The sequence below is a fragment of the Scyliorhinus torazame genome, chromosome 8 (assembly GCF_047496885.1).
Source record: "Scyliorhinus torazame isolate Kashiwa2021f chromosome 8, sScyTor2.1, whole genome shotgun sequence".
NCBI lineage: Eukaryota > Metazoa > Chordata > Chondrichthyes > Carcharhiniformes > Scyliorhinidae > Scyliorhinus > Scyliorhinus torazame.
Genome location: NC_092714.1, coordinates 12,606,440 through 12,633,431, shown reverse-complemented (window position 1 = coordinate 12,633,431; position 26,992 = coordinate 12,606,440). Strand labels below are relative to the sequence as shown.

Below are 26,992 nucleotides of genomic sequence, written 5' to 3'. Positions count from 1 at the left end.
AGTCATTAAATGATTTAAAGAAAGACATAGATATGTTTTTGATTAAAACACGTGTTAAAAAGGATATTGGCAACAGGTGGGAGGTGGATTTGAGACCAGGAAGAGATCATCCATGATCTGATTGAATGGCAGAGCAGTCTCACAGGGCTGAATTGCCTACTTAAGCTCTTAATTCCTACGTATTGTATCTAAAATGTTCTTATTTAATAAATGTTTTGGGGCGGCACGATAGCATAGTGGTTAGACAGTTGCTTCAAAGCTCCAGGATCGATTCCCGGTTTGGGTCTGCACATTCTCCCCATATCTGCGTGGGTTTCCTCCCACAAGTCACGAAAGACGTGCTTGTTAGGTAAATTGGACATTCTGAATTCTCCCTCCGTGTACCAGGCGCTGGAAAGTGGCGACGAGGGGCTTTTCACAGTAACTTCATTGCAGTGTTAATGTAAGCCTGCTTGTGACAATAAAGATTGCTATTATACTACTATTAGATACAAGGTATTTAGGGAGAGAGTTCCAGGATTTTGACCCAGCATCGGTGAAGGAGCAGGTATATATTTCCAAGTCAGGATGGCAAGCGAATAGGGCAGCACTGCTGCCTCACAGCGCCGAGGATCTGGGTTCGATCCCGGCCCCGGGTCAACGTCCATGTGGAGTTTGCACATTCTCCCCCTGCCTGCGTGGGTCTCACCCCCATAACACAAAGATGTGCAGGATAGGTGGATTGGCCAAACTAAATTGCCCCCAAATTGGGAAAAATAAATAAAATCTAAGAAAAAGGATGGCATGTGACTTGGTAGAGAGCTTGCAGGTGGTGTTATTCCCATGTATCTGCTGTCTTTGTCCTTCTGGGTGGTAATTAGCAGGTTTCCTTGCATGTTTGACCAGATGCCGTGAGACTTAATGGAGTCCCAAGTCAATTTTAAGGGCTCTCAGGGACCACTCCCTCCCGATTGCATACCACTAAGTCACCATCATTGGAGGCTCTGTCCTGCCAGTGGGACAGGACATTCACAGGGATGGCCTAGGACTTAGGCTGTAAGGTATTATTGGCTGAGTGTGACTATGTCAGCTTGACTAGTCTGTGGGATAACTCCCGCAATTTTGGCACAAGTCAGACCCCAGATGTTAGTTCAGGAGTTAGCAGGGTCGACTGGACAGGGTGTACTTTTGTCCTTTCGCCTCGGTCGATGTGGGTTATCTGCCCCGCATCATCCCTCCTGTCTGCGATTACAATATCTCTAATGCAGTGCAACTCGAGGAATCTGTCCCACTTTGGTTACAAAGTCTCTGAGAAATATTCAACTTGTACAACAAAATAACTCTTTGAGGTGAGGACTGAATTGTTTGCAATAGCATTTAATTTGCTAAAGAGACAAAGAGGGCCAGCTATGAATTTCTTGGTTTTCTCATGTTCACAGCAAGAACCCGAGGCTGAAGGCAGTGCGACCCAGAGGCAGGCCTGGAACACGGCCTAACCATTCAACTCATGCCACCTTCAAACCCAGTTCCCTGCGGGTAGCAGAATTGTCGGGGCTATTTGCCATACAGTTTCCCCAAGTGCAACAATTAATTACCTATCTTTCAATCATATTAGTACCTTTGCAGGAAGCTACACGGAAACAATGAAGTATAAAGTGGCCCGATGCACTACGACTAATTCATCGACGCAAATTGCTCCCGTTTGTATGTCCGCCAGAGAGAAGTGAGCAGAAATTCACACCACTTGGAATCAGTTCTGAAGCTTCTCACCAGATGCAGGCCATGTTTGGTGTGGCGTTAAATATATTTCACAGTATGGCTGGAGCGGGCATGAAATGTTTCCGACGCCCATCAATAAATACTCTCTTAAACCCCCTGTTATTACACTATCACCGTTAATCCACTTGTGTGACACCAACACTCTCCAAGTCGACTCCTCCACCTTTTTAATTTTACATCAGGCCTGTGGATTTGAGCATCTAATTCAACCTGCCACCTGAAAACGTCTCAGGATGTTTGTTTAACGTAAGTTCATATTAGACTGGTCTCATTCTCTCATGTCCTTCACGCATGTTTCTCAGGGGGCAAAGGATAGCACCTCTATATTTGGATCACTCGAAACCATCCCTTCCTCCACCTCCCCCTCCACCATCAGTATTTCTTCTTTTTGGATTTGTGTTTTTTGTACTGGCGCTCCCGCTGTTTGCCAGTGGTTGGGGGCTTCTCTGGGCTTCTGCTGTCACTGTCGCTGTCGGACTCCCTTGCCTGCCCTCCTCCTCCACCACCTCCGTCGCTGCTGCAACAGTTCCCATGGATTGGGTCCCTCGGTTGCCAATTATCCCAGGCAGGCTGATGTGACCTGGCCATAAAGTCCGGCGACACTGGACTGAAATGAGGCATCTGAGCCGCGAGTCCCACCTGCTGAGCCATTGCCTGGTAATACTGCTGCTGCTGTTGCTGCTGAACCATCTGCGAATTGATGTGGTACTGCTGCAGCGCGTAAGTGTTCATCTGAAAAAGAAATAGCAAAGCACCTTAAGAATGGTGAAACACCTCAAGATTTCCACGCCCCTCACGCCTCCCAGCACCCCCCACCCCATGTTTCCCTTCCTCCCTGCAGGCGTTGAATCCTGCCAGAGTCCAGGCCTGCAAGCTTCGATCCCCCCAGGCACCTTGGCCATGGGACCGAGGCTGTTACTCTTCCACGAGGCCGCTAAGCAAGCATCAACCAGCTGTACAGCAGTGAAGGACGTCGTACAGTCCAGGCTCTCTAACCGGATGGCATTCCCAATGCCAGCACAGAGCGCAGTGGTGGGGAGAGTGGTAAATGGGATTGTGAGATGGAAGCCGGGGAGACAAGAACACAAGGAGTGTCAATTAACATGCGCAAAACATAGGCAATGCAGCCAACCCTCAAGAACAGTGCTCAATATTGAACTGTGTCAGAGGGCTTGGAAACGCGGGCAATACGAGACACAAGTTGACAAATGGGACTGCGCGCCCAGAGCCATGAGGAAATAAAAATAAAAGACTTGCATTTATATAGAGGCTTTCACAAACTCGGGACGTCCCAAAGCATTTTACAGCCAATGGATGCAATCCCTGATGTAATGTAGGAAACACACATAGCACAGATACACCAGAATAATACCGAGACTAAATTATGCAGTAAGGCTGCACAAATTAAATTTGCATTCCTTGAATAAAGATTTAGAGGCGATCTAATTGAGATGCATTAGATAATTTAAAGGGCGAGTAGGATGGACTGAGTGCAGCTATTTCCTGCGGTGGAGAGGATTCAGAGCAAGGGGGCATAACAATAACATTATAGTATCTATAGTCATTGGGCGTTTAATCACAAAATCTAGGCTGACACTGCAGTACTGAGGGAGTGTTACAATGTCAGAGGTGTGTCCTTCATTGAGACTTTACAATGCGACGTTGTAAAGATTGTGCGGCACGATTTGAAGAAAAGCAGGGGAGTTCTCCTCTGTGTTCTGATCTAGGGAGGAAAGTAAGGACAACATGGTCCAGCTTTCCTCTTCATCTACCCCTATCTTATGCCGCTGTGACCAAAGTCCTCACCCATGCTTTGGATCACCACACAACACAAACTCTCCAATACCTTCCATCCTAGACAAATGCCAACTTGCCCACCAATAAATGACACGCGCCCATCACATCCGCTCTTGCCGGTCATCACCGGCTGCCTAAACCCGTCCCCTTGTGCACTGGATTTGAAATCTCGTTCTCACCTCAGCCATCCTACCTCTGGAACCCCATCCAGCCCAACAATGTAGCCCATGTTCTTGGGTCCACCAGCACTGATCTAAATTGCCTCCTCTCTCCTACCGTCAGCCGTCCTAATTCCCTTCCTACTTCAGGTGCCCAGTTCTAATGCACATTTCTGCGTGTAAGTTTACATTTTTAAAAATGATTTTAAAAACAAGAAAAGCAGTCATTTGGAATACTGACACCCTCCAGTAACAAAATCTATGGATCAGCCACTTCAATTACATGGTCATGACTTCACCACGTTTACCTAACAACAAGTCACATACGTCAGCAACAGAACTATGGTGTGCTTATGTGGTTTAATGTTCCCATCCTTTCAAATTGTGTACACTCTCATAAGTAATGGGAGACTCCTCTGATAAAACAATGAACCGCTCATAAGATAATGTACCCTGTGATATAATGGCGTACGGTCTGCTATAATGGTGTACCCTTTGATATAATGGGTCTTTGATACAATGGTGTACTCTCTGATATAATGGTGTACTCTCTGATATAATGGTGTACTCTCTGATATAATGGTGTACCCTCTGATGAAGTAAGTATATAATGTTGCACTCTGATAAAACAGTGTGCCCTCTTATAAAATAGTGTACCGTCTGACTTACCAACAGCAGCGTCACGGAGGATTTTCTAGTATATGTAAAACTGGTACATGTGCGTGCATTTTGTCCATCATACTCCAGATGTCACACTTTGTTACAGATGCAAAACAAGCTTTAAAAAAGAGAAAGAAAGCCAGTCACCTAATGTTTCTGACCCAGGGCCTGCAGCTGATGAGCATTTTCCAATCTTCGCTGTTCCTTCACGCAACAATTAAACTCAAATTGATCTTCTAGCCTGTATTTACTTAACAGCAATTACACTTTGTGGCCTTCGCTAGGTCACCTTAGCAGACCAACAATTCATTACGTATCACAGTCTGGTCCTTATAAAACAGCATTTTATCATTGAGCATTATTCAGCAAAGTCTTAGTAATTTATTTTGACCTTAGCTTGGGTTTCTTTTCACAAGCCTCATTCTACTTCTGCTCCCAGACTTTGGTTAGTGCTGCTGGTGGGCTACCTGCATTTTTTTTTAGATTGAGAGACTAACGATGAGGTAAATTACGAATGCCATGTTTAGGTGATGTTACATTGTATTTTTCGAAAGCCGATGGAGGGAGATAGGAAATTCCTGGAGAAGAAAAGAGTAGGGAAGTGCTATGTTGGTTCTTGAATTCAGAACAGTAAGGCTCATTCCAGCACCATCAATAGTGCAGCACACCCATATCAGCCTACATTACATGCAACATCCTGGGGGTGACCACTGATCAGACACTGAACTGGACTAGCCATATGAATACTGTAGCTGCAAGAACAGGTCGGAGGCTGGGAATTCTAAGACAACCTCCAAAAGACTGTCCACCATCTACAAGGCACAAGTCAAGTGCGTTTATGGAACACTCTCTGCTGCCTGGATGAGTGCAACTCCAACAACACTCAAGAAACTCAATACCACCCAGGACAAAGCAGCTCGCTTGATTAGACATCCCATCCTCCACTTTCAACATCCATTCCCTCTACCATCCGGCAAAGTTTTATTTCTTTATTCGTTTGTGGGATGTAGACGTCGCTAGCCGGGCCAGCATTTGTTGCCCATCCCGGAGGGGGATTTAAGAGTCAACCACATTGCAGTGGGTCTGAAGCCACATGTAAGGAGTCACCAGGTAAGGATGACATATTTCCTTTCCTACAGGACATTAGTGAACCAGATGGGTTTTTGACAATAATCGATATTGGTTTCATGGTCGTTATTAGACTTTTAATTCCAAATTTTTATTGAATTAAAATTCCACCATCTGTCCTGGTGGGATTCCAACCCATGTCCACAGAGCATTACCCTGGGTCTCTGGATTACTAGTCCTGTGACAATACCACTACACCACTGCCTCCCCTACAGTAGTGCGTACGATCTACAAGATGCATTGCAGCAACTCACCAAGGCTCCTCCAACAGCACCATTCAATGATTCAAGAAGTTGCCTCACCATCAAGGGCAATTAGATGAATACATTTTAAAAACCTCCAGAGTGGGGACTGACCCAGAACCACCAAGCCAAGGATGCATAAGACCATAAGACATAGGAGCAGAATTAGGCCACTCGGCCCATCGAGTCTGCTCCGCCATTCAATCATGGCTATTTTTCTCATCCCCATTCTCCTGCCTTCTCCCCATAACCCCTGATCCCTTTATTGATCAAGAACCTATCTATCTCTGTCTAAAAGACACTCAGTGATTTGGCCTCCACAGCCTTCTGCGGTAAAGAGTTCCACAGATTCACCACCCTCTGGCTGAAGAAATTCCTGCTCATCTCTGTTTTAAAGGATCGTCCCTTTAGTCTGTGATTGTGTCCTCTGCTTCTAGTTTTTCCGATAAGTGGAAACATCCTCTCCACGTCCACTCTAACCAGGCTACCCATTATCCTATAAGTTTCAATAAGATCCACCCTCATCCTTTTGTACTCCCAACGAGTACAGACCCAGAGTCCTCAACTATTCCTCACACGACAAGCTCTTCATTCAAGGGGTCATTTGTACTGGCTCTTTGTCCAATGCTTCCATTTTAAAACTCCGTTTTTGAGTTGAAATCTCTCCATGGCATCCCCTCTCCTACTCTAATAACTTCTAGCTCTAGAACGATCCCCACAAAACGCTATGTGTTGTGCCGCTTTGTACATACCCATCCCTTCACCCTACCAGTGAGGTTCTTCAGATCTCAGGCTCTGAAATTCCTCTTCAAAACTCACTGCATCTGTCTCCTTCCAACCAACTTCTCTGACCAAGATTTTGCTCACCCACCCTAACTGTCTCGGCATCCATTTTTGCCTGATTATGCCTCCGTAAAGTGCCTTGGGACATTTCTCGACATTAGCATCACTGTATAAATGCAAGTTGCTATTGCAGGAAACACTGTCCACTATCCTTGGAAGTGGCTGGTTACCTACTGAACGATGCTTTTGGCCTGACTGACCTCAGGTTTCCAATCCATGAAATGGCTTCAGAACTTCATACTTACCAAAGCTTGCCAGTAGTAAGGGTCAGGGTTGCTAAAGTTGTTGTTCATGGGGTATGGTGGAGTCAGACACAGCGAAGAACTTGGTCTATCTTGGAATGGAGTGTTCCTGAAACAATATCGAGTGAATATATTAACAGGAGACAAAGGAAGGCAAGGGCAGACTTGTGTATCGCCCTCTGTTCACTGTACCTCAATGGCTCCAAGGTTTAAAAATATTCACCCAGGGTTTTCAAATATCTCCGTGACCGCACCCTTCCCTCTTTCTGCAACCTTCTCCAGCTCTACAACTTTCCAAGATATCGGTGCTCCTCCAATTCTGACTTATCGCACATCCCTGATTCTCAGTGCTCCACCACTGGCAGTCATGCCTTTGGCTGTTGCGTCCCAAGTTCTGGAATTCTTTCTCGTTTCCGTCTCCTCTTTCATGATGCTCCCTCATACCTACCTCTTTGATGGAACTGCTGATTGCCTCTCCTAATATCACCTTTACCATGTTACAGGCCCCACATAAATGAATGGTGTAAAGTTTCTGTGCTGGTAAGCTCCACAGTCGGAACGGTGAGCAAAGAAATTGCTCCTAATTCAGGAGTCAGCAGCTCCGCCTACATATCCCTTTTGTGACTCATGAACCTTTTCCAGTTAGATTATGTTAACATGAGAAGCAACTTCAAAAACTCAGAGAAAGAAGGACTGCGTTTCTAACGCAAGGGTAAAAAAACAAAATCATTCTGCAGCACTTTATGATTTTAAATCAGGTTAACAAAAAAAAAAAATCACTGTGCTCGAAGTAAGCTTCTTTATGAATGCTGTAACTATACCATGGTCATAGATGATACCATTGCTTTGAGGAACAGGCATAATGGTTGCGAGCATTATTGGTTTTGATACAGCCAAGATAATAAATTATTCTGTATATGCTAATAGAAGCTAATTTTTAATCATGAGAATCAACAGCCAAAAATGTCTTAATTCTCTGCACCTGTCATGTGAGTGGCCCTTTCAGAAAGGTTTAGTCTCTTATCATGCGACTTGTAGCACATTGGGCTGTGGCTGTCAGATGAGGTTTTTTTATATAGGTTTCAGTTTCAGTTTGACTGCTTTGGACTCAGAAGGAGAAAGAAGTATTTTCCCTGTTTTTCTGTTTTCATTTTAAAAGCTGTTCCAGTAAAAAGCACATTGGGTGCGGCTAACTGCCTTGGTAACTTTAAAGGTATAGTTGCTTTTTGGAAGGAGTGCGAATCTGCTGGATGGACCTGGATCAGAATTTCAGGAAAAGGACCAGTCCCATTCAAGTGAAAATACAGTGTGCTGGGCCACGCCCTTGAAAAGGGGCTTTGGTTTATTGGATTTTGTTATTGAATTGGAACAGCTGAGGGGGAATTCATTAAGTGTTATACATAGATTATGTAGCTGGTGGTGTCTTTATGTTTGTAATTGATAAAATTCTTGCTGTGTTTATATATATATATATATATATATATTAGCTACATTCTTAGAATAAACCTTGTTTTGATTAAAGCGTCTAGGAAAGGCAGCACGGCGGCCCAGTGGCCGTTTACGACGAAATCGGGACCGGCTCCGCTGAGACGATTCTCCGGTTTCCGGAGAATCACTCACGCGCCATCTATGCGGCGCAGCTAGGGGGCCATTGACAGAGCGCCCCCCCCCACATCCCCATGATTCTCCGCGCAAAACTGGCCGGGTTACACGGCCGCCCTGTTTGGGGGGGGGGGGGGAGAAATCGATCACCGGGGGGGCCTCATGGAGAGCCAGGGGAGCGATCGGGCGCGCGCCATCTTGGGGGGGACCTAAATTTTGGATGACGGTCCGCAGTCCGAGTCCGCCATCGCGCACGGCAGTTGCAGTCCCGACCGGAAGTGCAGGGCCATGTATCCGCAGCCAGATCTGTGATAAGCACTCCGGGGCCCTGCCAGACCCCTGCAGATAGGAGAATCGCTCAGGACTTTCTTAAGGAAAGTCAAAAGTGTAACGCCAGTGTTTTTAGTTTTTACGCTGGGGTGGGGGACATAGACTCATTTTTGGAGTATCCAGCCCATTGTTTTTATTTTCCAATCAAAGTGTAGCAGTTCATATTTATCAAAGTTAACGTTTACCTACCACTCAACAGCCCAGAAGACAAGTTTTCTAACAATGTATTACGTTGAATTCTTTCTCAATGTTAGCAATATCCTCAATTTGTTCCTAAGTCTCAAGTAAATTGTAAATAACAGTGTTGCCAATACTATGGAGGGGGATAGGGAGAGGAGGGGTTGGGGAGGGGAGGGAGATGGGGAGGGGAGGGAGATGGGGAGGGGAGGGAGAGGAGTGCAATGGAGATAGAAGGGGGAGGGGAGGAAAGAGGGGAGGGAGAACATAAGAACTAGGAGCAGGAGTAGGCCATCTGGCCCCTCGAGCCTGCTCCGCCATTCAATGAGATCATGGCTGATCTTTTGTGGACTCAGCTCCACTTTCCGGCCCGAACACCATAACCCTTAATCCCTTTATTCTTCAAAAAACTATCTATCTTTTTTTTTAATAAATATTTTATTGAAAATTTTTGGTCAACCAACACAGTACATTGTGCATCCTTTACACAACATTATTACAATGCAGATAATAATGACCTTTTTTATATAAACAAAAAACAACAAATAAATAAATATTAAATAACAAAAATGAAAACTAGCCCTAATTGGCAACTGCCTTGTCACAGGCTATACCCCCCCTCATCCTTCTACTCAACCTCTCCTCGTAATCCAACCCCTTCAGCTCTGGGATTAACCTAGTGAATCTCCTCTGCACACCCTCCAGTGCCAGTACGTCCTTTCTCAAGTAAGGAGACCAAAACTGAACACAATACTCCAGGTGTGGCCTCACTAACACCAGGTGTGGCCACCCTAACACTAGGGAGCAGAACCTCCCTAGTCTTCAACTCCATCCCTCTAGCAATGAAGGACAAAATTCCATTTACCTCCTTAATCACCTGTTGTACCTGTAAACCAACTTTTTGCGACTCATGCACTAGCACACCCAGGTCTCTCTGCACAGCAGCATGTTTTAATATTTTATCATTTAAATAATAATCCCTTTTGCTGTTATTCCTACCAAAATGGATAATCTCACATCTGTCAACATTGTATTCCATCTGCCAGACCCTAGCCCATTCACTTAGCCTATCCAAATCCCTCTGCAGACTTCCAGTATCCTCTGCACTTTTTGCTTTACCACTTATCGTAGTGTCGTCTGCAAACTTGGACACATTGCCCTTGGTCCCCAACTCCAAATCATCTATGTAAATTGTGAACAGTTGTGGGCCCAACACTGATCCCTGAGGGACACCACGAGCTACTGATTGCCAACCAGAGAACCACCCATTAATCCCCACTCTTTGCTTTCTATTAATTAACCAATCCTCTATCCATGCTACGACTTTCCCCTTAATGCCATGTATCTTTATCTTATGCAGTAACCTTTTGTGTGGCACCTTGTCAAAGGAGGAAAGAGACGAGGGAGGAGAGAGGGGAAGGGGGAGACAGTGAAAGGGGGGAGACGGCGGAAGGGGGAGACGGCGGAAGGGGGGAGACGGCGGAAGGGGGGAGACGCGGAAGGGGGGAGACGGCGGAAGGGGGGAGACGGCGGAAGGGGGGAGACGGCGGAAGGGGGGAGACGGCGGAAGGGGGGAGACGGCGGAAGGGGGGAGACGGCGGAAGGGGGGAGACGGCGGAAGGGGGGAGACGGCGGAAGGGGGGAGACGGCGGAAGGGGGGAGACGGCGGAAGGGGGGAGACGGCGGAAGGGGGGAGACGCGGAAGGGGGGAGACGGCGGAAGGGGGGAGACGGCGGAAGGGGGGAGACGGCGGAAGGGGGGAGACGGCGGAAGGGGGGAGACGGCGGAAGGGGGGAGACGGCGGAAGGGGGGAGACGGCGGAAGGGGGGAGACGGCGGAAGGGGGGAGACGGCGGAAGGGGGGAGACGGCGGAAGGGGGGAGACGGCGGAAGGGGGGAGACGGCGGAAGGGGGGAGACGGCGGAAGGGGGGAGACGGCGGAAGGGGGGAGACGGCGGAAGGGGGGAGACGGCGGAAGGGGGGAGACGGCGGAAGGGGGGAGACGGCGGAAGGGGGGAGACGGCGGAAGGGGGGAGACGGCGGAAGGGGGGAGACGGCGGAAGGGGGGAGACGGCGGAAGGGGGGAGACGGCGGAAGGGGGGAGACGGCGGAAGGGGGGAGACGGCGGAAGGGGGGAGACGGCGGAAGGGGGAGACGGCGGAAGGGGGGAGACGGCGGAAGGGGGGAGACGGCGGAAGGGGGAGACGGCGGAAGGGGGAGACGGCGGAAGGGGGGAGACGGCGGAAGGGGGGAGACGGCGGAAGGGGGGAGACGGCGGAAGGGGGGAGACGGCGGAAGGGGGGAGACGGCGGAAGGGGGGAGACGGCGGAAGGGGGGAAGACGGCGGAAGGGGGGAGACGGCGGAAGGGGGAGACGGCGGAAGGGGAGACGGCGGAAGGGGGAGACGGCGGAAGGGGGGAGACGGCGGAAGGGGGGAGACGGCGGAAGGGGGAAGACGGCGGAAGGGGGGAGACGGCGGAAGGGGGGAGACGGCGGAAGGGGGGAGACGGCGGAAGGGGGGAGACGGCGGAAGGGGGGAGACGGCGGAAGGGGGGAGACGGCGGAAGGGGGGAGACGGCGGAAGGGGGAGACGGCGGAAGGGGGGGGGAGAGACGGCGGAAGGGGGGGGCGGCGGAAGGGGGGAGACGGCGGAAGGGGGGAGACGGCGGAAGGGGGAGACGGCGGAAGGGGGGAGACGGCGGAAGGGGGGAGACGGCGGAAGGGGGGAGACGGCGGAAGGGGGGAGACGGCGGAAGGGGGGAGACGGCGGAAGGGGGGAGACGGCGGAAGGGGGGAGACGGCGGAAGGGGGGAGACGGCGGAAGGGGGGAGACGGCGGAAGGGGGGAGACGGCGGAAGGGGGGAGACGGCGGAAGGGGGGAGACGGCTGAAGGGGGGAGACGGCGGAAGGGGGGAGACGGCGGAAGGGGGGAGACGGCGGAAGGGGGGAGACGGCGGAAGGGGGGAGACGGCGGAAGGGGGGAGACGGCGGAAGGGGAGACGGCGGAAGGGGGGAGACGGCGGAAGGGGGGAGACGGCGGAAGGGGGGAGACGGCGGAAGGGGGGAGACGGCGGAAGGGGGGAGACGGCGGAAGGGGGGAGACGGCGGAAGGGGGAGACGGCGGAAGGGGGGAGACGGCGGAAGGGGGGAGACGGCGGAAGGGGGGAGACGGCGGAAGGGGGGAGACGGCGGAAGGGGGGAGACGGCGGAAGGGGGGAGACGGCGGAAGGGGGGAGACGGCGGAAGGGGGGAGACGGCGGAAGGGGGGAGACGGCGGAAGGGGGGAAGACGGCGGAAGGGGGGAGACGGCGGAAGGGGGAGACGGCGGAAGGGGGGAGACGGCGGAAGGGGGGAGACGGCGGAAGGGGGGAGACGGCGGAAGGGTGGAGACGGCGGAAGGGGGGAGACGGCGGAAGGGGGGAGACGGCGGAAGGGGGGAGACGGCGGAAGGGGGGAGACGGCGGAAGGGGGGAGACGGCGGAAGGGGGGAGACGGCGGAAGGGGGGAGACGGCGGAAGGGGGGAGACGGCGGAAGGGGGGAGACGGCTGAAGGGGGGAGACGGCGGAAGGGGGGAGACGGCGGAAGGGGGGAGACGGCGGAAGGGGGGAGACGGCGGAAGGGGGAGACGGCGGAAGGGGGGAGACGGCGGAAGGGGGAGACGGCGGAAAGGGGGAGACGGCGGAAGGGGGGAGACGGCGGAAGGGGGGAGACGGCGGAAGGGGGGAGACGGCGGAAGGGGGGAGACGGCGGAAGGGGGGAGACGGCGGAAGGGGGGAGACGGCGGAAGGGGGGAGACGGCGGAAGGGGGGAGACGGCGGAAGGGGGGAGACGGCGGAAGGGGGGAGACGGCGGAAGGGGGGAGACGGCGGAAGGGGGGAGACGGCGGAAGGGGGGAGACGGCGGAAGGGGGGAGACGGCGGAAGGGGGGAGACGGCGGAAGGGGGGAGACGGCGGAAGGGGGGAAGACGGCGGAAGGGGGGAGACGGCGGAAGGGGGAGACGGCGGAAGGGGGGAGACGGCGGAAGGGGGGAGACGGCGGAAGGGGGAGACGGCGGAAGGGGGGAGACGGCGGAAGGGGGGAGACGGCGGAAGGGGGAGACGGCGGAAGGGGGGAGACGGCGGAAGGGGGGAGACGGCGGAAGGGGGGAGACGGCGGAAGGGGGGAGACGGCGGAAGGGGGGAGACGGCGGAAGGGGGGAGACGGCGGAAGGGGGGAGACGGCGGAAGGAGGGAGACGGCGGAAGGTGGGAGACGGCGGAAGGGGGGAGACGGCGGAAGGGGGGAGACGGCGGAAGGGGGGAGACGGCGGAAGGGGGGAGACGGCGGAAGGGGGGAGACGGCGGAAGGGGGGAGACGGCGGAAGGGGGGAGACGGCGGAAGGGGGGAGACGGCGGAAGGGGGGAGACGGCGGAAGGGGGGAGACGGCGGAAGGGGGGAGACGGCGGAAGGGGGGAGACGGCGGAAGGGGGGAGACGGCGGAAGGGGGGAGACGGCGGAAGGGGGGAGACGGCGGAAGGGGGGAGACGGCGGAAGGGGGGAGACGGCGGAAGGGGGGAGACGGCGGAAGGGGGGAGACGGCGGAAGGGGGGAGACGGCGGAAGGGGGGAGACGGCGGAAGGGGGGAGACGGCGGAAGGGGGAGACGGCGGAAGGGGGGAGACGGCGGAAGGGGGGAGACGGCGGAAGGGGGGAGACGGCGGAAGGGGGGAGACGGCGGAAGGGGGGAGACGGCGGAAGGGGGGAGACGGCGGAAGGGGGGAGACGGCGGAAGGGGGGAGACGGCGGAAGGGGGGAGACGGCGGAAGGGGGGAGACGGCGGAAGGGGGAGACGGCGGAAGGGGGGAGACGGCGGAAGGGGGGAGAGAGGGGAAGGGGGGAGAGAGGGGAAGGGGGAGAGAGGGCAAGGGGGAGAGAGGGCAAGGGGGAGAGAGGGCAAGGGGGAGAGAGGGCAAGGGGGAGAGAGGGCAAGGGGGAGAGAGGGCAAGGGGGAGAGAGGGCAAGGGGGAGAGAGGGCAAGGGGGAGAGAGGGCAAGGGGGAGAGAGGGCAAGGGGAGAGAGGGCAAGGGGAGAGAGGGCAAGGGGGAGAGAGGGCAAGGGGGAGAGAGGGCAAGGGGGAGAGAGGGCAAGGGGGAGAGAGGGCAAGGGGGAGAGAGGGCAAGGGGGAGAGAGGGCAAGGGGGAGAGAGGGCAAGGGGGAGAGAGGGCAAGGGGGAGAGAGGGCAAGGGGGAGAGAGGGCAAGGGGGAGAGAGGGCAAGGGGAGAGAGGGCAAGGGGGAGAGAGGGCAAGGGGGAGAGAGGGCAAGGGGGAGAGAGGGCAAGGGGGAGAGAGGGCAAGGGGGAGAGAGGGCAAGGGGAGAGAGGGCAAGGGGGAGAGAGGGCAAGGGGGAGAGAGGGCAAGGGGGAGAGAGGGCAAGGGGAGAGAGGGCAAGGGGGAGAGAGGGCAAGGGGGAGAGAGGGCAAGGGGGAGAGAGGGCAAGGGGGAGAGAGGGCAAGGGGAGAGAGGGCAAGGGGGAGAGAGGGCAAGGGGGAGAGAGGGCAAGGGGGAGAGAGGGCAAGGGGGAGAGAGGGCAAGGGGAGAGAGGGCAAGGGGAGAGAGGAAGGGGGAGAGAGGGGAAGGGGGAGAGAGGGGAAGGGGGAGAGAGGGGAAGGGGGAGAGAGGGGAAGGGGGAGAGAAGGGAAGGAGAGAGAAGGGAAGGGGGAAGAGAGCGGAAGGGGGAAGAGAGCGGAAGGGGTGGGAGGGGAAGGGGAGAGAGGAGAAGGGGGAGGGGGGGATGGGGGGAGAGAGCAGAAGGGAGAGAGAGGGGAATGGGGAGAGAGGGGAATGGGAGAGAGGGGAAGGGGGAAGGGAGCGGAAGGGGGAAGAAAAGAGCGGAAGGTGGAAGAGAGCGGAAGTGGAGAGAAGGGAATGGGGAGAGAAGGGAATGGGGAGAGAAGGGAATGGGGAGAGAAGGGAATGGGGAGAGAAGGGAATGGGGAGAGAAGGGAATGGGGAGAGAAGGGAATGGGGAGAGAGGGGAATGGGGAGAGAGGGAAGGGGGAGAGAGGGGAAGGGGGAGAGAGGGGAAGGGGAGAGAGGGGAAGGGGAGAGAGGGCAAGGGGGAGAGAGGGCAAGGGGGAGAGAGGGCAAGGGGGAGAGAGGGCAAGGGGAGAGAGGGCAAGGGGAGAGAGGGCAAGGGGGAGAGAGGGCAAGGGGGAGAGAGGGCAAGGGGGAGAGAGGGCAAGGGGGAGCGAGGGCAAGGGGGAGCGAGGGCAAGGGGGAGCGAGGGCAAGGGGGAGAGAGGGCAAGGGGGAGAGAGGGCAAGGGGGAGAGAGGGCAAGGGGGAGAGAGGGCAAGGGGGAGAGAGGGCAAGGGGGAGAGAGGGCAAGGGGGAGAGAGGGCAAGGGGGAGAGAGGGCAAGGGGGAGAGAGGGCAAGGGGGAGAGAGGGCAAGGGGGAGAGAGGGCAAGGGGGAGAGAGGGCAAGGGGGAGAGAGGGCAAGGGGGAGAGAGGGCAAGGGGGAGAGAGGGCAAGGGGGAGAGAGGGCAAGGGGAGAGAGGGCAAGGGGAGAGAGGGCAAGGGGGAGAGAGGGCAAGGGGAGAGAGGGCAAGGGGGAGAGAGGGCAAGGGGGAGAGAGGGCAAGGGGGAGAGAGGGCAAGGGGGAGAGAGGGCAAGGGGGAGAGAGGGCAAGGGGGAGAGAGGGCAAGGGGGAGAGAGGGCAAGGGGGAGAGAGGGCAAGGGGGAGAGAGGGCAAGGGGGAGAGAGGGCAAGGGGGAGAGAGGGCAAGGGGGAGAGAAGGTAAGGGGGGAGAGAAGGGAAGGGGGAAGAGAGCGGAAGGGGGAAGAGAGCGGAAGGGGGAAGAGAGCGGAAGGGGGAAGAGAGCGGAAGGGGGAAGAGAGCGGAAGGGGTGGGAGGGGAAGGGGAGAGAGGAGAAGGGGGAGAGGGGGGATGGGGGGAGAGAGCAGAAGGGAGAGAGAGGGGAATGGGGAGAGAGGGGAATGGGCAGAGAGGGGAAGGGGGAAGGGAGCGGAAGGGGGAAGAAAAGAGCGGAAGGGGGAAGAGAGCGGAAGTGGAGAGAAGGGAATGGGGAGAGAGGGGAAGGGGGAGAGAGAGCAAGGTGGAGAGAGGGCAAGGGGGAGAGAGGGCAAGGGGGAGAGAGGGCAAGGGGGAGAGAGGGCAAGGGGGGAGAGGGCAATGGGGAGAGAGGGCAAGGGGAGAGAGGGCAAGGGGGAGAGAGGGCAAGGGGGAGAGAGGGCAAGGGGAGAGAGAGGAAGGGGGAGAGAGGGCAAGGGGGCGAGAGAGGAAGGGGGAGAGAGAGGAAGGGGGAGAGAGAGGAAGGGGGAGAGAGAGGAAGGGGGAGAGAGAGGAAGGGGAAGAGAGAGGAAGGGGGAGAGAGAGGAAGGGGGAGAGAGAGGAAGGGGAGAGTGGGCAAGGGGGAGAGAGGGCAAGGGGGAGAGAGAGCAAGGGGGAGAGAGGGCAAGGGGGAGAGAGGGCAAGGGGGAGAGAGGGCAAGGGGGAGAGAGGGCAAGGGGGAGAGGGCAAGGGGGAGAGAGGGCAAGGGGGAGAGAGGGCAAGGGGGAAGAGAGCGGAAGGAGGAAGAGAGCGGAAGGAGGAAAGAGAGCGGAAGGAGGAAAGAGAGCGGAAGGAGGAAAGAGAGCGGAAGGAGGAAAGAGAGCGGAAGGGGGAGAGAGGGGAAGGGGGAGAGAGGGGAAGGGGGAAGAGAGCGGAAGGGGGAAGAGAGGGGAATGGGGAGAGAGGGGAATGGGGAGAGAGGGGAATGGGGAGAGAGGGGAATGGGGAGAGAGGGGAATGGGGAGAGAGGGGAATGGGGAGAGAGGGGAATGGGGAGAGAGGGGTGGGGGGAGAGAGGGGAAGGGGAGAGGGGAAGGGGGAGAGAGGGGAATGGGGAGAGAAGGGAAGGGGGAAGAGAGCGGAAGGGGGAAGAGAGCAGAAGAGGAGGGAGGGGAAGGGGAGAGAGGAGAAGGGGGAGAGGGGGGATGTGGGAAGAGAGCAGAAGGGGGAGAGAGGGGAATGGGGAGAGAGGGGAAGGGGGAAGAGAGCGGAAGGGGGAAGAAAAGAGCGGAAGGGGGAAGAGAGCGGAAGAGGAGGGAGGGGAAGGGGAGAGAGGAGAAGGGGGAGAGAGGAGAAGGGGGAGAGAGGGGAAGGGGAGAGAGGGGAAGGGGAGAGAGGGGAATGGGGAAAGAGGGGAATGGGGAAGAGAGAGCGGAAGGGGAAGAGAGAGCGGAAGGGGGAGAGAGAGCGGAAGGGGGAGAGAGAGCGGAAGGGGGAGAGAGAGCGGAAGGGGGAGAGAGAGCGGAAGGGGGAGAGAGGGGGGAGGGGGAAGAGAGCGGAAGGGGGAGAGAGAGCGGAAGGGGGAGAGAGGGGAATGGGGAGAGAAGGGAAGGGGAGAGAAGGGAAGGGGGAAGAGAAGGGAAGGGGGAAGAGAAGGGAAGGGGGAAGAGAGCGGAAGGGGGAAGAGAGCGGAAGGGGAGGGAGGGGAAGGGGAGAGAGGAGAAGGGGGAAAGGGGGGATGGGGGAGAGAGCAGAAGGGAGAGAGAGGGGAATGGGGAGAGAGGGGAATGGGGAGAGAGGGGAATGGGGAGAGAGGGGAAGGGGGAAGGGAGCGGAAGGGGGAAGAAAAGAGCGGAAGGGGGAAGAGAGCGGAAGTGGAGACAAGGGAATGGGGAGAGAAGGGAATGGCGAGAGAGGGGAAGGGGGAGAGAGGGGAAGGGGGAGAGAGGGGAAGGGGAGAGAGGGGAAGGGGGAGAGAGGGGAAGGGGAAAGAGGGGAAGGGGAAGAGAGCGGAAGGGGGAGAGAGGGCGGAAGGGGGAGATAGAGCGGAAGGGGGAGAGAGGGGAAGGGGGAAGAGAGCGGAAGGGGGAGAGAGAGCGGAAGGGGGAGAGAGAGCGGAAGGGGGAGAGAGAGCGGAAGGGGGAGAGAGAGCGGAAGGGGGAGAGAGATGGAAGGGGGAGAGAGGGCGGAAGGGGGAGAGAGGGCGGAAGGGGGAGAGTGGGGAATGGGGAGAGAGGGGAATGGGGAGAGAGGGGTGGGGGGAGGGAGGGGAAGGGGAGAGGGGAATGGGGAGAGAGAGGAAGGGGGAGAGAGGGGAAGGGGGAGAGAGGGCAAGGGGGAGAGAGGGCAAGGGGGAGAGAGGGCAAGGGGGAGAGAGGGCAAGGGGGAGAGAGGGGAATGGGGAAAGAGGGGAAGGGGAAGAGAGCGGAAGGGGGAGAGAGGGCGGAAGGGGGAGATAGAGCGGAAGGGGGAGAGAGGGGAAGGGGGAAGAGAGCGGAAGGGGGAGAGAGAGCGGAAGGGGGAGAGAGAGCGGAAGGGGGAGAGAGAGCGGAAGGGGGAGAGAGGGCGGAAGGGGGAGAGAGGGCGGAAGGGGGAGAGAGGGCGGAAGGGGGAGAGTGGGGAATGGGGAGAGAGGGGAATGGGGAGAGAGGGGTGGGGGGAGGGAGGGGAAGGGGAGAGGGGAATGGGGAGAGAGAGGAAGGGGGAGAGAGGGCAAGGGGGAGAGAGGGCAAGGGGGGAGAGGGCAAGGGGGAGAGAGGGCAAGGGGGAGAGAGGGCAAGGGGGAGAGAGGGCAAGGGGGAGAGAGGGCAAGGGGGAGAGAGGGCAAGGGGGAGAGAGGGCAAGGGGGAGAGAGGGCAAGGGGGAGAGAGGGCAAGGGGGAGAGAGGGCAAGGGGGAGAGAGGGCAAGGGGGAGAGAGGGCAAGGGGGAGAGAGGGCAAGGGGGAGAGAGGGCAAGGGGGAGAGAGGGCAAGGGGGAGAGAGGGCAAGGGGGAGAGAGGGCAAGGGGGAGAGAGGGCAAGGGGGAGAGAGGGCAAGGGGGAGAGAGGGCAAGGGGGAGAGAGGGCAAGGGGGAGAGAGGGCAAGGGGGAGAGAGGGCAAGGGGGAGAGAGGGCAAGGGGGAGAGAGGGCAAGGGGGAGAGAGGGCAAGGGGGAGAGAGGGCAAGGGGGAAGAGAGCGGAAGGAGGAAGAGAGCGGAAGGAGGAAGAGAGCGGAAGGAGGAAAGAGAGCGGAAGGAGGAAAGAGAGCGGAAGGAGGAAAGAGAGCGGAAGGAGGAAAGAGAGCGGAAGGAGGAAAGAGAGCGGAAGGGGGAGAGAGGGGAAGGGGGAAGAGAGGGGAAGGGGGAAGAGAGCGGAAGGGGGAAGAGAGCGGAAGGGGGAAGAGAGGGGAATGGGGAGAGAGGGGAATGGGGAGAGAGGGGAATGGGGAGAGAGGGGAATGGGGAGAGAGGGGAATGGGGAGAGAGGGGTGGGGGGAGAGAGGGGAAGGGGAGAGGGGAAGGGGGAGAGAGGTGAATGGGGAGAGAAGGGAAGGGGGAAGAGAGCGGAAGGGGGAAGAGAGCGGAAGAGGAGGGAGGGGAAGGGGAGAGAGGAGAAGGGGGAGAGGGGGGATGGGGGAAGAGAGCAGAATGGGGAGAGAGGGGTATGGGGAGAGAGGGGAATGGGGAGAGAGGGGAATGGGGAGAGAGGGGTGGGGGGAGAGAGGGGAAGGGGAGAGGGGAAGGGGGAGAGAGGGGAATGGGGAAAGAGGGGAAAGGGAAAGGGGGAGAGAGGGCAAGGGGGAGAGAGGGCAAGGGGGAGAGAGGGCAAGGGGGAGAGAGGGCAAGGGGGAGAGAGGGCAAGGGGGAGAGAGGGCAAGGGGGAGAGAGGGCAAGGGGGAGAGAGGGCAAGGGGGAGAGAGGGCAAGGGGGAGAGAGGGCAAGGGGGAGAGTGGGCAAGGGGGAGAGTGGGCAAGGGGGAGAGAGGGCAAGGGGGAGAGAGGGCAAGGGGGAGAGAGGGCAAGGGGGAGAGAGGGCAAGGGGGAGAGAGGGCAAGGGGGAGAGAGGGCAAGGGGGAGAGAGGGCAAGGGGGAGAGAGGGCAAGGGGGAGAGAGGGCAAGGGGGAGAGAGGGCAAGGGGGAGAGAGGGCAAGGGGGAGAGAGGGCAAGGGGGAAGAGAGCGGAAGGAGGAAGAGAGCGGAAGGAGGAAAGAGAGCGGAAGGAGGAAAGAGAGCGGAAGGGGGAGAGAGGGGAAGGGGGAAGAGAGCGGAAGGGGGAAGAGAGGGGAATGGGGAGAGAGGGGAATGGGGAGAGAGGGGAATGGGGAGAGAGGGGAATGGGGAGAGAGGGGTGGGGGGAGAGAGGGGAAGGGGAGAGGGGAAGGGGGAGAGAGGGGAATGGGGAGAGAAGGGAAGGGGGAAGAGAGCGGAAGGGGGAAGAGAGCGGAAGAGGAGGGAGGGGAAGGGGAGAGAGGAGAAGGGGGAGAGGGGGGATGGGGGAAGAGAGCAGAAGGGGGAGAGAGGTGAATGGGGAGAGAGGGGAAGGGGGAAGAGAGCGGAAGGGGGAAGAAAAGAGCGGAAGGGGGAAGAGAGCGGAAGAGGAGGGAGGGGAAGGGGAGAGAGGAGAAGGGGGAGAGAGGGGAAGGGGAGAGAGGGGAAGGGGGAGAGAGGGGAATGGGGAAAGAGGGGAAGGGGAAGAGAGAGCGGAAGGGGGAGAGAGAGCGGAAGGGAGAGAGAGGGGAATGGGGAGAGAGGGGAATGGGGAGAGAGGGGAAGGGGGAAGGGAGCGGAAGGGGGAAGAAAAGAGCGGAAGGGGGAAGAGAGCGGAAGTGGAGACAAGGGAATGGGGAGAGAAGGGAATGGCGAGAGAGGGGAAGGGGGAGAGAGGGGAAGGGGGAGAGAGGGGAAGGGGAGAGAGGGGAAGGGGGAGAGAGGGGAATGGGGAAAGAGGGGAAGGGGAAGAGAGCGGAAGGGGGAGAGAGGGCGGAAGGGGGAGATAGAGCGGAAGGGGGAGAGAGGGGAAGGGGGAAGAGAGCGGAAGGGGGAGAGAGAGCGGAAGGGGGAGAGAGAGCGGAAGGGGGAGAGAGAGCGGAAGGGGGAGAGAGGGCGGAAGGGGGAGAGAGGGCGGAAGGGGGAGAGAGGGCGGAAGGGGGAGAGAGGGCGGAAGGGGGAGAGTGGGGAATGGGGAGAGAGGGGAATGGGGAGAGAGGGGTGGGGGGAGGGAGGGGAAGGGGAGAGGGGAATGGGGAGAGAGAGGAAGGGGGAGAGAGGGGAAGGGGGAGAGAGGGCAAGGGGGAGAGAGGGCAAGGGGGGAGAGGGCAAGGGGGAGAGAGGGCAAGGGGGAGAGAGGGCAAGGGGGAGAGAGGGCAAGGGGGAGAGAGGGCAAGGGGGAGAGAGGGCAAGGGGGAGAGAGGGCAAGGGGGAGAGAGGGCAAGGGGGAGAGAGGGCAAGGGGGAGAGAGGGCAAGGGGGAGAGAGGGCAAGGGGGAGAGAGGGCAAGGGGGAGAGAGGGCAAGGGGGAGAGAGGGCAAGGGGGAGAGAGGGCAAGGGGGAGAGAGGGCAAGGGGGAGAGAGGGCAAGGGGGAGAGAGGGCAAGGGGGAGAGAGGGCAAGGGGGAGAGAGGGCAAGGGGGAGAGAGGGCAAGGGGGAGAGAGGGCAAGGGGGAGAGAGGGCAAGGGGGAGAGAGGGCAAGGGGGAGAGAGGGCAAGGGGGAGAGAGGGCAAGGGGGAGAGAGGGCAAGGGGGAGAGAGGGCAAGGGGGAGAGAGGGCAAGGGGGAGAGAGGGCAAGGGGGAGAGAGGGCAAGGGGGAGAGAGGGCAAGGGGGAGAGAGGGCAAGGGGGAGAGAGGGCAAGGGGGAGAGAGGGCAAGGGGGAGAGAGGGCAAGGGGGAGAGAGGGCAAGGGGGAGAGAGGGCAAGGGGGAGAGAGGGCAAGGGGGAGAGAGGGCAAGGGGGAAGAGAGCGGAAGGAGGAAGAGAGCGGAAGGAGGAAGAGAGCGGAAGGAGGAAAGAGAGCGGAAGGAGGAAAGAGAGCGGAAGGAGGAAAGAGAGCGGAAGGAGGAAAGAGAGCGGAAGGGGGAGAGAGGGGAAGGGGGAAGAGAGGGGAAGGGGGAAGAGAGCGGAAGGGGGAAGAGAGCGGAAGGGGGAAGAGAGGGGAATGGGGAGAGAGGGGAATGGGGAGAGAGGGGAATGGGGAGAGAGGGGAATGGGGAGAGAGGGGAATGGGGAGAGAGGGGAATGGGGAGAGAGGGGTGGGGGGAGAGAGGGGAAGGGGAGAGGGGAAGGGGGAGAGAGGTGAATGGGGAGAGAAGGGAAGGGGGAAGAGAGCGGAAGGGGGAAGAGAGCGGAAGAGGAGGGAGGGGAAGGGGAGAGAGGAGAAGGGGGAGAGGGGGGATGGGGGAAGAGAGCAGAATGGGGAGAGAGGGGTATGGGGAGAGAGGGGAATGGGGAGAGAGGGGAATGGGGAGAGAGGGGAATGGGGAGAGAGGGGTGGGGGGAGAGAGGGGAATGGGGGGAGGGGAAGGGGGAGAGAGGGGAATGGGGAAAGAGGGGAAAGGGAAAGGGGGAGAGAGGGCAAGGGGGAGAGAGGGCAAGGGGGAGAGAGGGCAAGGGGGAGAGAGGGCAAGGGGGAGAGAGGGCAAGGGGGAGAGAGGGCAAGGGGGAGAGAGGGCAAGGGGGAGAGAGGGCAAGGGGGAGAGAGGGCAAGGGGGAGAGAGGGCAAGGGGGAGAGAGGGCAAGGGGGAGAGTGGGCAAGGGGGAGAGTGGGCAAGGGGGAGAGAGGGCAAGGGGGAGAGAGGGCAAGGGGGAGAGAGGGCAAGGGGGAGAGAGGGCAAGGGGGAGAGAGGGCAAGGGGGAGAGAGGGCAAGGGGGAGAGAGGGCAAGGGGGAGAGAGGGCAAGGGGGAGAGAGGGCAAGGGGGAGAGAGGGCAAGGGGGAGAGAGGGCAAGGGGGAGAGAGGGCAAGGGGGAGAGAGGGCAAGGGGGAAGAGAGGGCAAGGGGGAAGAGAGCGGAAGGAGGAAGAGAGCGGAAGGAGGAAAGAGAGCGGAAGGAGGAAAGAGAGCGGAAGGGGGAGAGAGGGGAAGGGGGAGAGAGGGGAAGGGGGAAGAGAGCGGAAGGGGGAAGAGAGGGGAATGGGGAGAGAGGGGAATGGGGAGAGAGGGGAATGGGGAGAGAGGGGAATGGGGAGAGAGGGGTGGGGGGAGAGAGGGGAAGGGGAGAGGGGAAGGGGGAGAGAGGGGAATGGGGAGAGAAGGGAAGGGGGAAGAGAGCGGAAGGGGGAAGAGAGCGGAAGAGGAGGGAGGGGAAGGGGAGAGAGGAGAAGGGGGAGAGGGGGGATGGGGGAAGAGAGCAGAAGGGGGAGAGAGGTGAATGGGGAGAGAGGGGAAGGGGGAAGAGAGCGGAAGGGGGAAGAAAAGAGCGGAAGGGGGAAGAGAGCGGAAGAGGAGGGAGGGGAAGGGGAGAGAGGAGAAGGGGGAGAGAGGGGAAGGGGAGAGAGGGGAAGGGGGAGAGAGGGGAATGGGGAAAGAGGGGAAGGGGAAGAGAGAGCGGAAGGGGGAGAGAGAGCGGAAGGGAGAGAGAGGGGAATGGGGAGAGAGGGGAATGGGGAGAGAGGGGAAGGGGGAAGGGAGCGGAAGGGGGAAGAAAAGAGCGGAAGGGGGAAGAGAGCGGAAGTGGAGACAAGGGAATGGGGAGAGAAGGGAATGGCGAGAGAGGGGAAGGGGGAGAGAGGGGAAGGGGGAGAGAGGGGAAGGGGAGAGAGGGGAAGGGGGAAGAGAGCGGAAGGGGGAGAGAGAGCGGAAGGGGGAGAGAGAGCGGAAGGGGGAGAGAGAGCGGAAGGGGGAGAGAGAGCGGAAGGGGGAGAGAGATGGAAGGGGGAGAGAGGGCGGAAGGGGGAGAGAGGGCGGAAGGGGGAGAGTGGGGAAGGGGGAGAGAGGGGAATGGGGAGAGAGGGGTGGGGGGAGGGAGGGGAAGGGGAGAGGGGAATGGGGAGAGAGAGGAAGGGGGAGAGAGGGGAAGGGGGAGAGAGGGCAAGGGGGAGAGAGGGCAAGGGGGAGAGAGGGCAAGGGGGAGAGAGGGCAAGGGGGAGAGAGGGCAAGGGGGAGAGAGGGCAAGGGGGAGAGAGGGGAATGGGGAAAGAGGGGAAGGGGAAGAGAGCGGAAGGGGGAGAGAGGGCGGAAGGGGGAGATAGAGCGGAAGGGGGAGAGAGGGGAAGGGGGAAGAGAGCGGAAGGGGGAGAGAGAGCGGAAGGGGGAGAGAGAGCGGAAGGGGGAGAGAGAGCGGAAGGGGGAGAGAGGGCGGAAGGGGGAGAGAGGGCGGAAGGGGGAGAGAGGGCGGAAGGGGGAGAGTGGGGAATGGGGAGAGAGGGGAATGGGGAGAGAGGGGTGGGGGGAGGGAGGGGAAGGGGAGAGGGGAATGGGGAGAGAGAGGAAGGGGGAGAGAGGGGAAGGGGAGAGAGGGCAAGGGGGAGAGAGGGCAAGGGGGAGAGAGGGCAAGGGGGGAGAGGGCAAGGGGGAGAGAGGGCAAGGGGGAGAGAGGGCAAGGGGGAGAGAGGGCAAGGGGGAGAGAGGGCAAGGGGGAGAGAGGGCAAGGGGGAGAGAGGGCAAGGGGGAGAGAGGGCAAGGGGGAGAGAGGGCAAGGGGGAGAGAGGGCAAGGGGGAGAGAGGGCAAGGGGGAGAGAGGGCAAGGGGGAGAGAGGGCAAGGGGGAGAGAGGGCAAGGGGGAGAGAGGGCAAGGGGGAGAGAGGGCAAGGGGGAGAGAGGGCAAGGGGGAGAGAGGGCAAGGGGGAGAGAGGGCAAGGGGGAGAGAGGGCAAGGGGGAGAGAGGGCAAGGGGGAAGAGAGCGGAAGGAGGAAGAGAGCGGAAGGAGGAAGAGAGCGGAAGGAGGAAAGAGAGCGGAAGGAGGAAAGAGAGCGGAAGGAGGAAAGAGAGCGGAAGGAGGAAAGAGAGCGGAAGGGGGAGAGAGGGGAAGGGGGAAGAGAGGGGAAGGGGGAAGAGAGCGGAAGGGGGAAGAGAGCGGAAGGGGGAAGAGAGGGGAATGGGGAGAGAGGGGAATGGGGAGAGAGGGGAATGGGGAGAGAGGGGAATGGGGAGAGAGGGGAATGGGGAGAGAGGGGTGGGGGGAGAGAGGGGAAGGGGAGAGGGGAAGGGGGAGAGAGGTGAATGGGGAGAGAAGGGAAGGGGGAAGAGAGCGGAAGGGGGAAGAGAGCGGAAGAGGAGGGAGGGGAAGGGGAGAGAGGAGAAGGGGGAGAGGGGGGATGGGGGAAGAGAGCAGAATGGGGAGAGAGGGGTATGGGGAGAGAGGGGAATGGGGAGAGAGGGGAATGGGGAGAGAGGGGTGGGGGGAGAGAGGGGAAGGGGAGAGGGGAAGGGGGAGAGAGGGGAATGGGGAAAGAGGGGAAAGGGAAAGGGGGAGAGAGGGCAAGGGGGAGAGAGGGCAAGGGGGAGAGAGGGCAAGGGGGAGAGAGGGCAAGGGGGAGAGAGGGCAAGGGGGAGAGAGGGCAAGGGGGAGAGAGGGCAAGGGGGAGAGAGGGCAAGGGGGAGAGAGGGCAAGGGGGAGAGAGGGCAAGGGGGAGAGAGGGCAAGGGGGAGAGTGGGCAAGGGGGGAGAGTGGGCAAGGGGGAGAGAGGGCAAGGGGGAGAGAGGGCAAGGGGGAGAGAGGGCAAGGGGGAGAGAGGGCAAGGGGGAGAGAGGGCAAGGGGGAGAGAGGGCAAGGGGGAGAGAGGGCAAGGGGGAGAGAGGGCAAGGGGGAGAGAGGGCAAGGGGGAGAGAGGGCAAGGGGGAGAGAGGGCAAGGGGGAGAGAGGGCAAGGGGGAGAGAGGGCAAGGGGGAGAGAGGGCAAGGGGGAAGAGAGCGGAAGGAGGAAGAGAGCGGAAGGAGGAAAGAGAGCGGAAGGAGGAAAGAGAGCGGAAGGGGGAGAGAGGGGAAGGGGGAGAGAGGGGAAGGGGGAAGAGAGCGGAAGGGGGAAGAGAGGGGAATGGGGAGAGAGGGGAATGGGGAGAGAGGGGAATGGGGAGAGAGGGGAATGGGGAGAGAGGGGTGGGGGGAGAGAGGGGAAGGGGAGAGGGGAAGGGGGAGAGAGGGGAATGGGGAGAGAAGGGAAGGGGGAAGAGAGCGGAAGGGGGAAGAGAGCGGAAGAGGAGGGAGGGGAAGGGGAGAGAGGAGAAGGGGGAGAGGGGGGATGGGGGAAGAGAGCAGAAGGGGGAGAGAGGTGAATGGGGAGAGAGGGGAAGGGGGAAGAGAGCGGAAGGGGGAAGAAAAGAGCGGAAGGGGGAAGAGAGCGGAAGAGGAGGGAGGGGAAGGGGAGAGAGGAGAAGGGGGAGAGAGGGGAAGGGGAGAGAGGGGAAGGGGGAGAGAGGGGAATGGGGAAAGAGGGGAAGGGGAAGAGAGAGCGGAAGGGGGAGAGAGAGCGGAAGGGAGAGAGAGGGGAATGGGGAGAGAGGGGAATGGGGAGAGAGGGGAAGGGGGAAGGGAGCGGAAGGGGGAAGAAAAGAGCGGAAGGGGGAAGAGAGCGGAAGTGGAGACAAGGGAATGGGGAGAGAAGGGAATGGCGAGAGAGGGGAAGGGGGAGAGAGGGGAAGGGGGAGAGAGGGGAAGGGGAGAGAGGGGAAGGGGGAGAGAGGGGAATGGGGAAAGAGGGGAAGGGGAAGAGAGCGGAAGGGGGAGAGAGGGCGGAAGGGGGAGATAGAGCGGAAGGGGGAGAGAGGGGAAGGGGGAAGAGAGCGGAAGGGGGAGAGAGAGCGGAAGGGGGAGAGAGAGCGGAAGGGGGAGAGAGAGCGGAAGGGGGAGAGAGGGCGGAAGGGGGAGAGAGGGCGGAAGGGGGAGAGAGGGCGGAAGGGGGAGAGTGGGGAATGGGGAGAGAGGGGAATGGGGAGAGAGGGGTGGGGGGAGGGAGGGGAAGGGGAGAGGGGAATGGGGAGAGAGAGGAAGGGGGAGAGAGGGGAAGGGGGAGAGAGGGCAAGGGGGAGAGAGGGCAAGGGGGGAGAGGGCAAGGGGGAGAGAGGGCAAGGGGGAGAGAGGGCAAGGGGGAGAGAGAGCGGAAGGGGGAGAGAGAGCGGAAGGGGGAGAGAGAGCGGAAGGGGGAGAGAGGGCGGAAGGGGGAGAGAGGGCGGAAGGGGGAGAGAGGGCGGAAGGGGGAGAGTGGGGAATGGGGAGAGAGGGGTGGGGGGAGGGAGGGGAAGGGGAGAGGGGAATGGGGAGAGAGAGGAAGGGGGAGAGAGGGGAAGGGGGAGAGAGGGCAAGGGGGAGAGAGGGCAAGGGGGGAGAGGGCAAGGGGGAGAGAGGGCAAGGGGGAGAGAGGGCAAGGGGGAGAGAGGGCAAGGGGGAGA

The 26,992-nt window shown here is 59.3% G+C and overlaps 1 protein-coding gene across 1 annotated transcript in view; it reads right to left on the bottom strand.

Annotated features, from left to right (window-relative positions):
• Positions 1-1,340: 1,340 nt before the first annotated feature.
• The window catches only part of LOC140427643 (splicing regulator RBM11-like), a 41,253-nt gene continuing 15,601 nt past the window's right edge, over positions 1,341-26,992 (bottom strand). Inside the window, exons 4-5 of the mRNA XM_072513090.1 lie at positions 6,832-6,937; positions 1,341-2,490 (exon numbers count right to left, since the gene is read on the bottom strand). Of these exons, the coding sequence (XP_072369191.1) occupies positions 2,131-2,490; positions 6,832-6,937 (466 nt within the window). The 3' untranslated portion in view covers positions 1,341-2,130. The remainder of the gene's footprint in view (positions 2,491-6,831; positions 6,938-26,992) is intronic.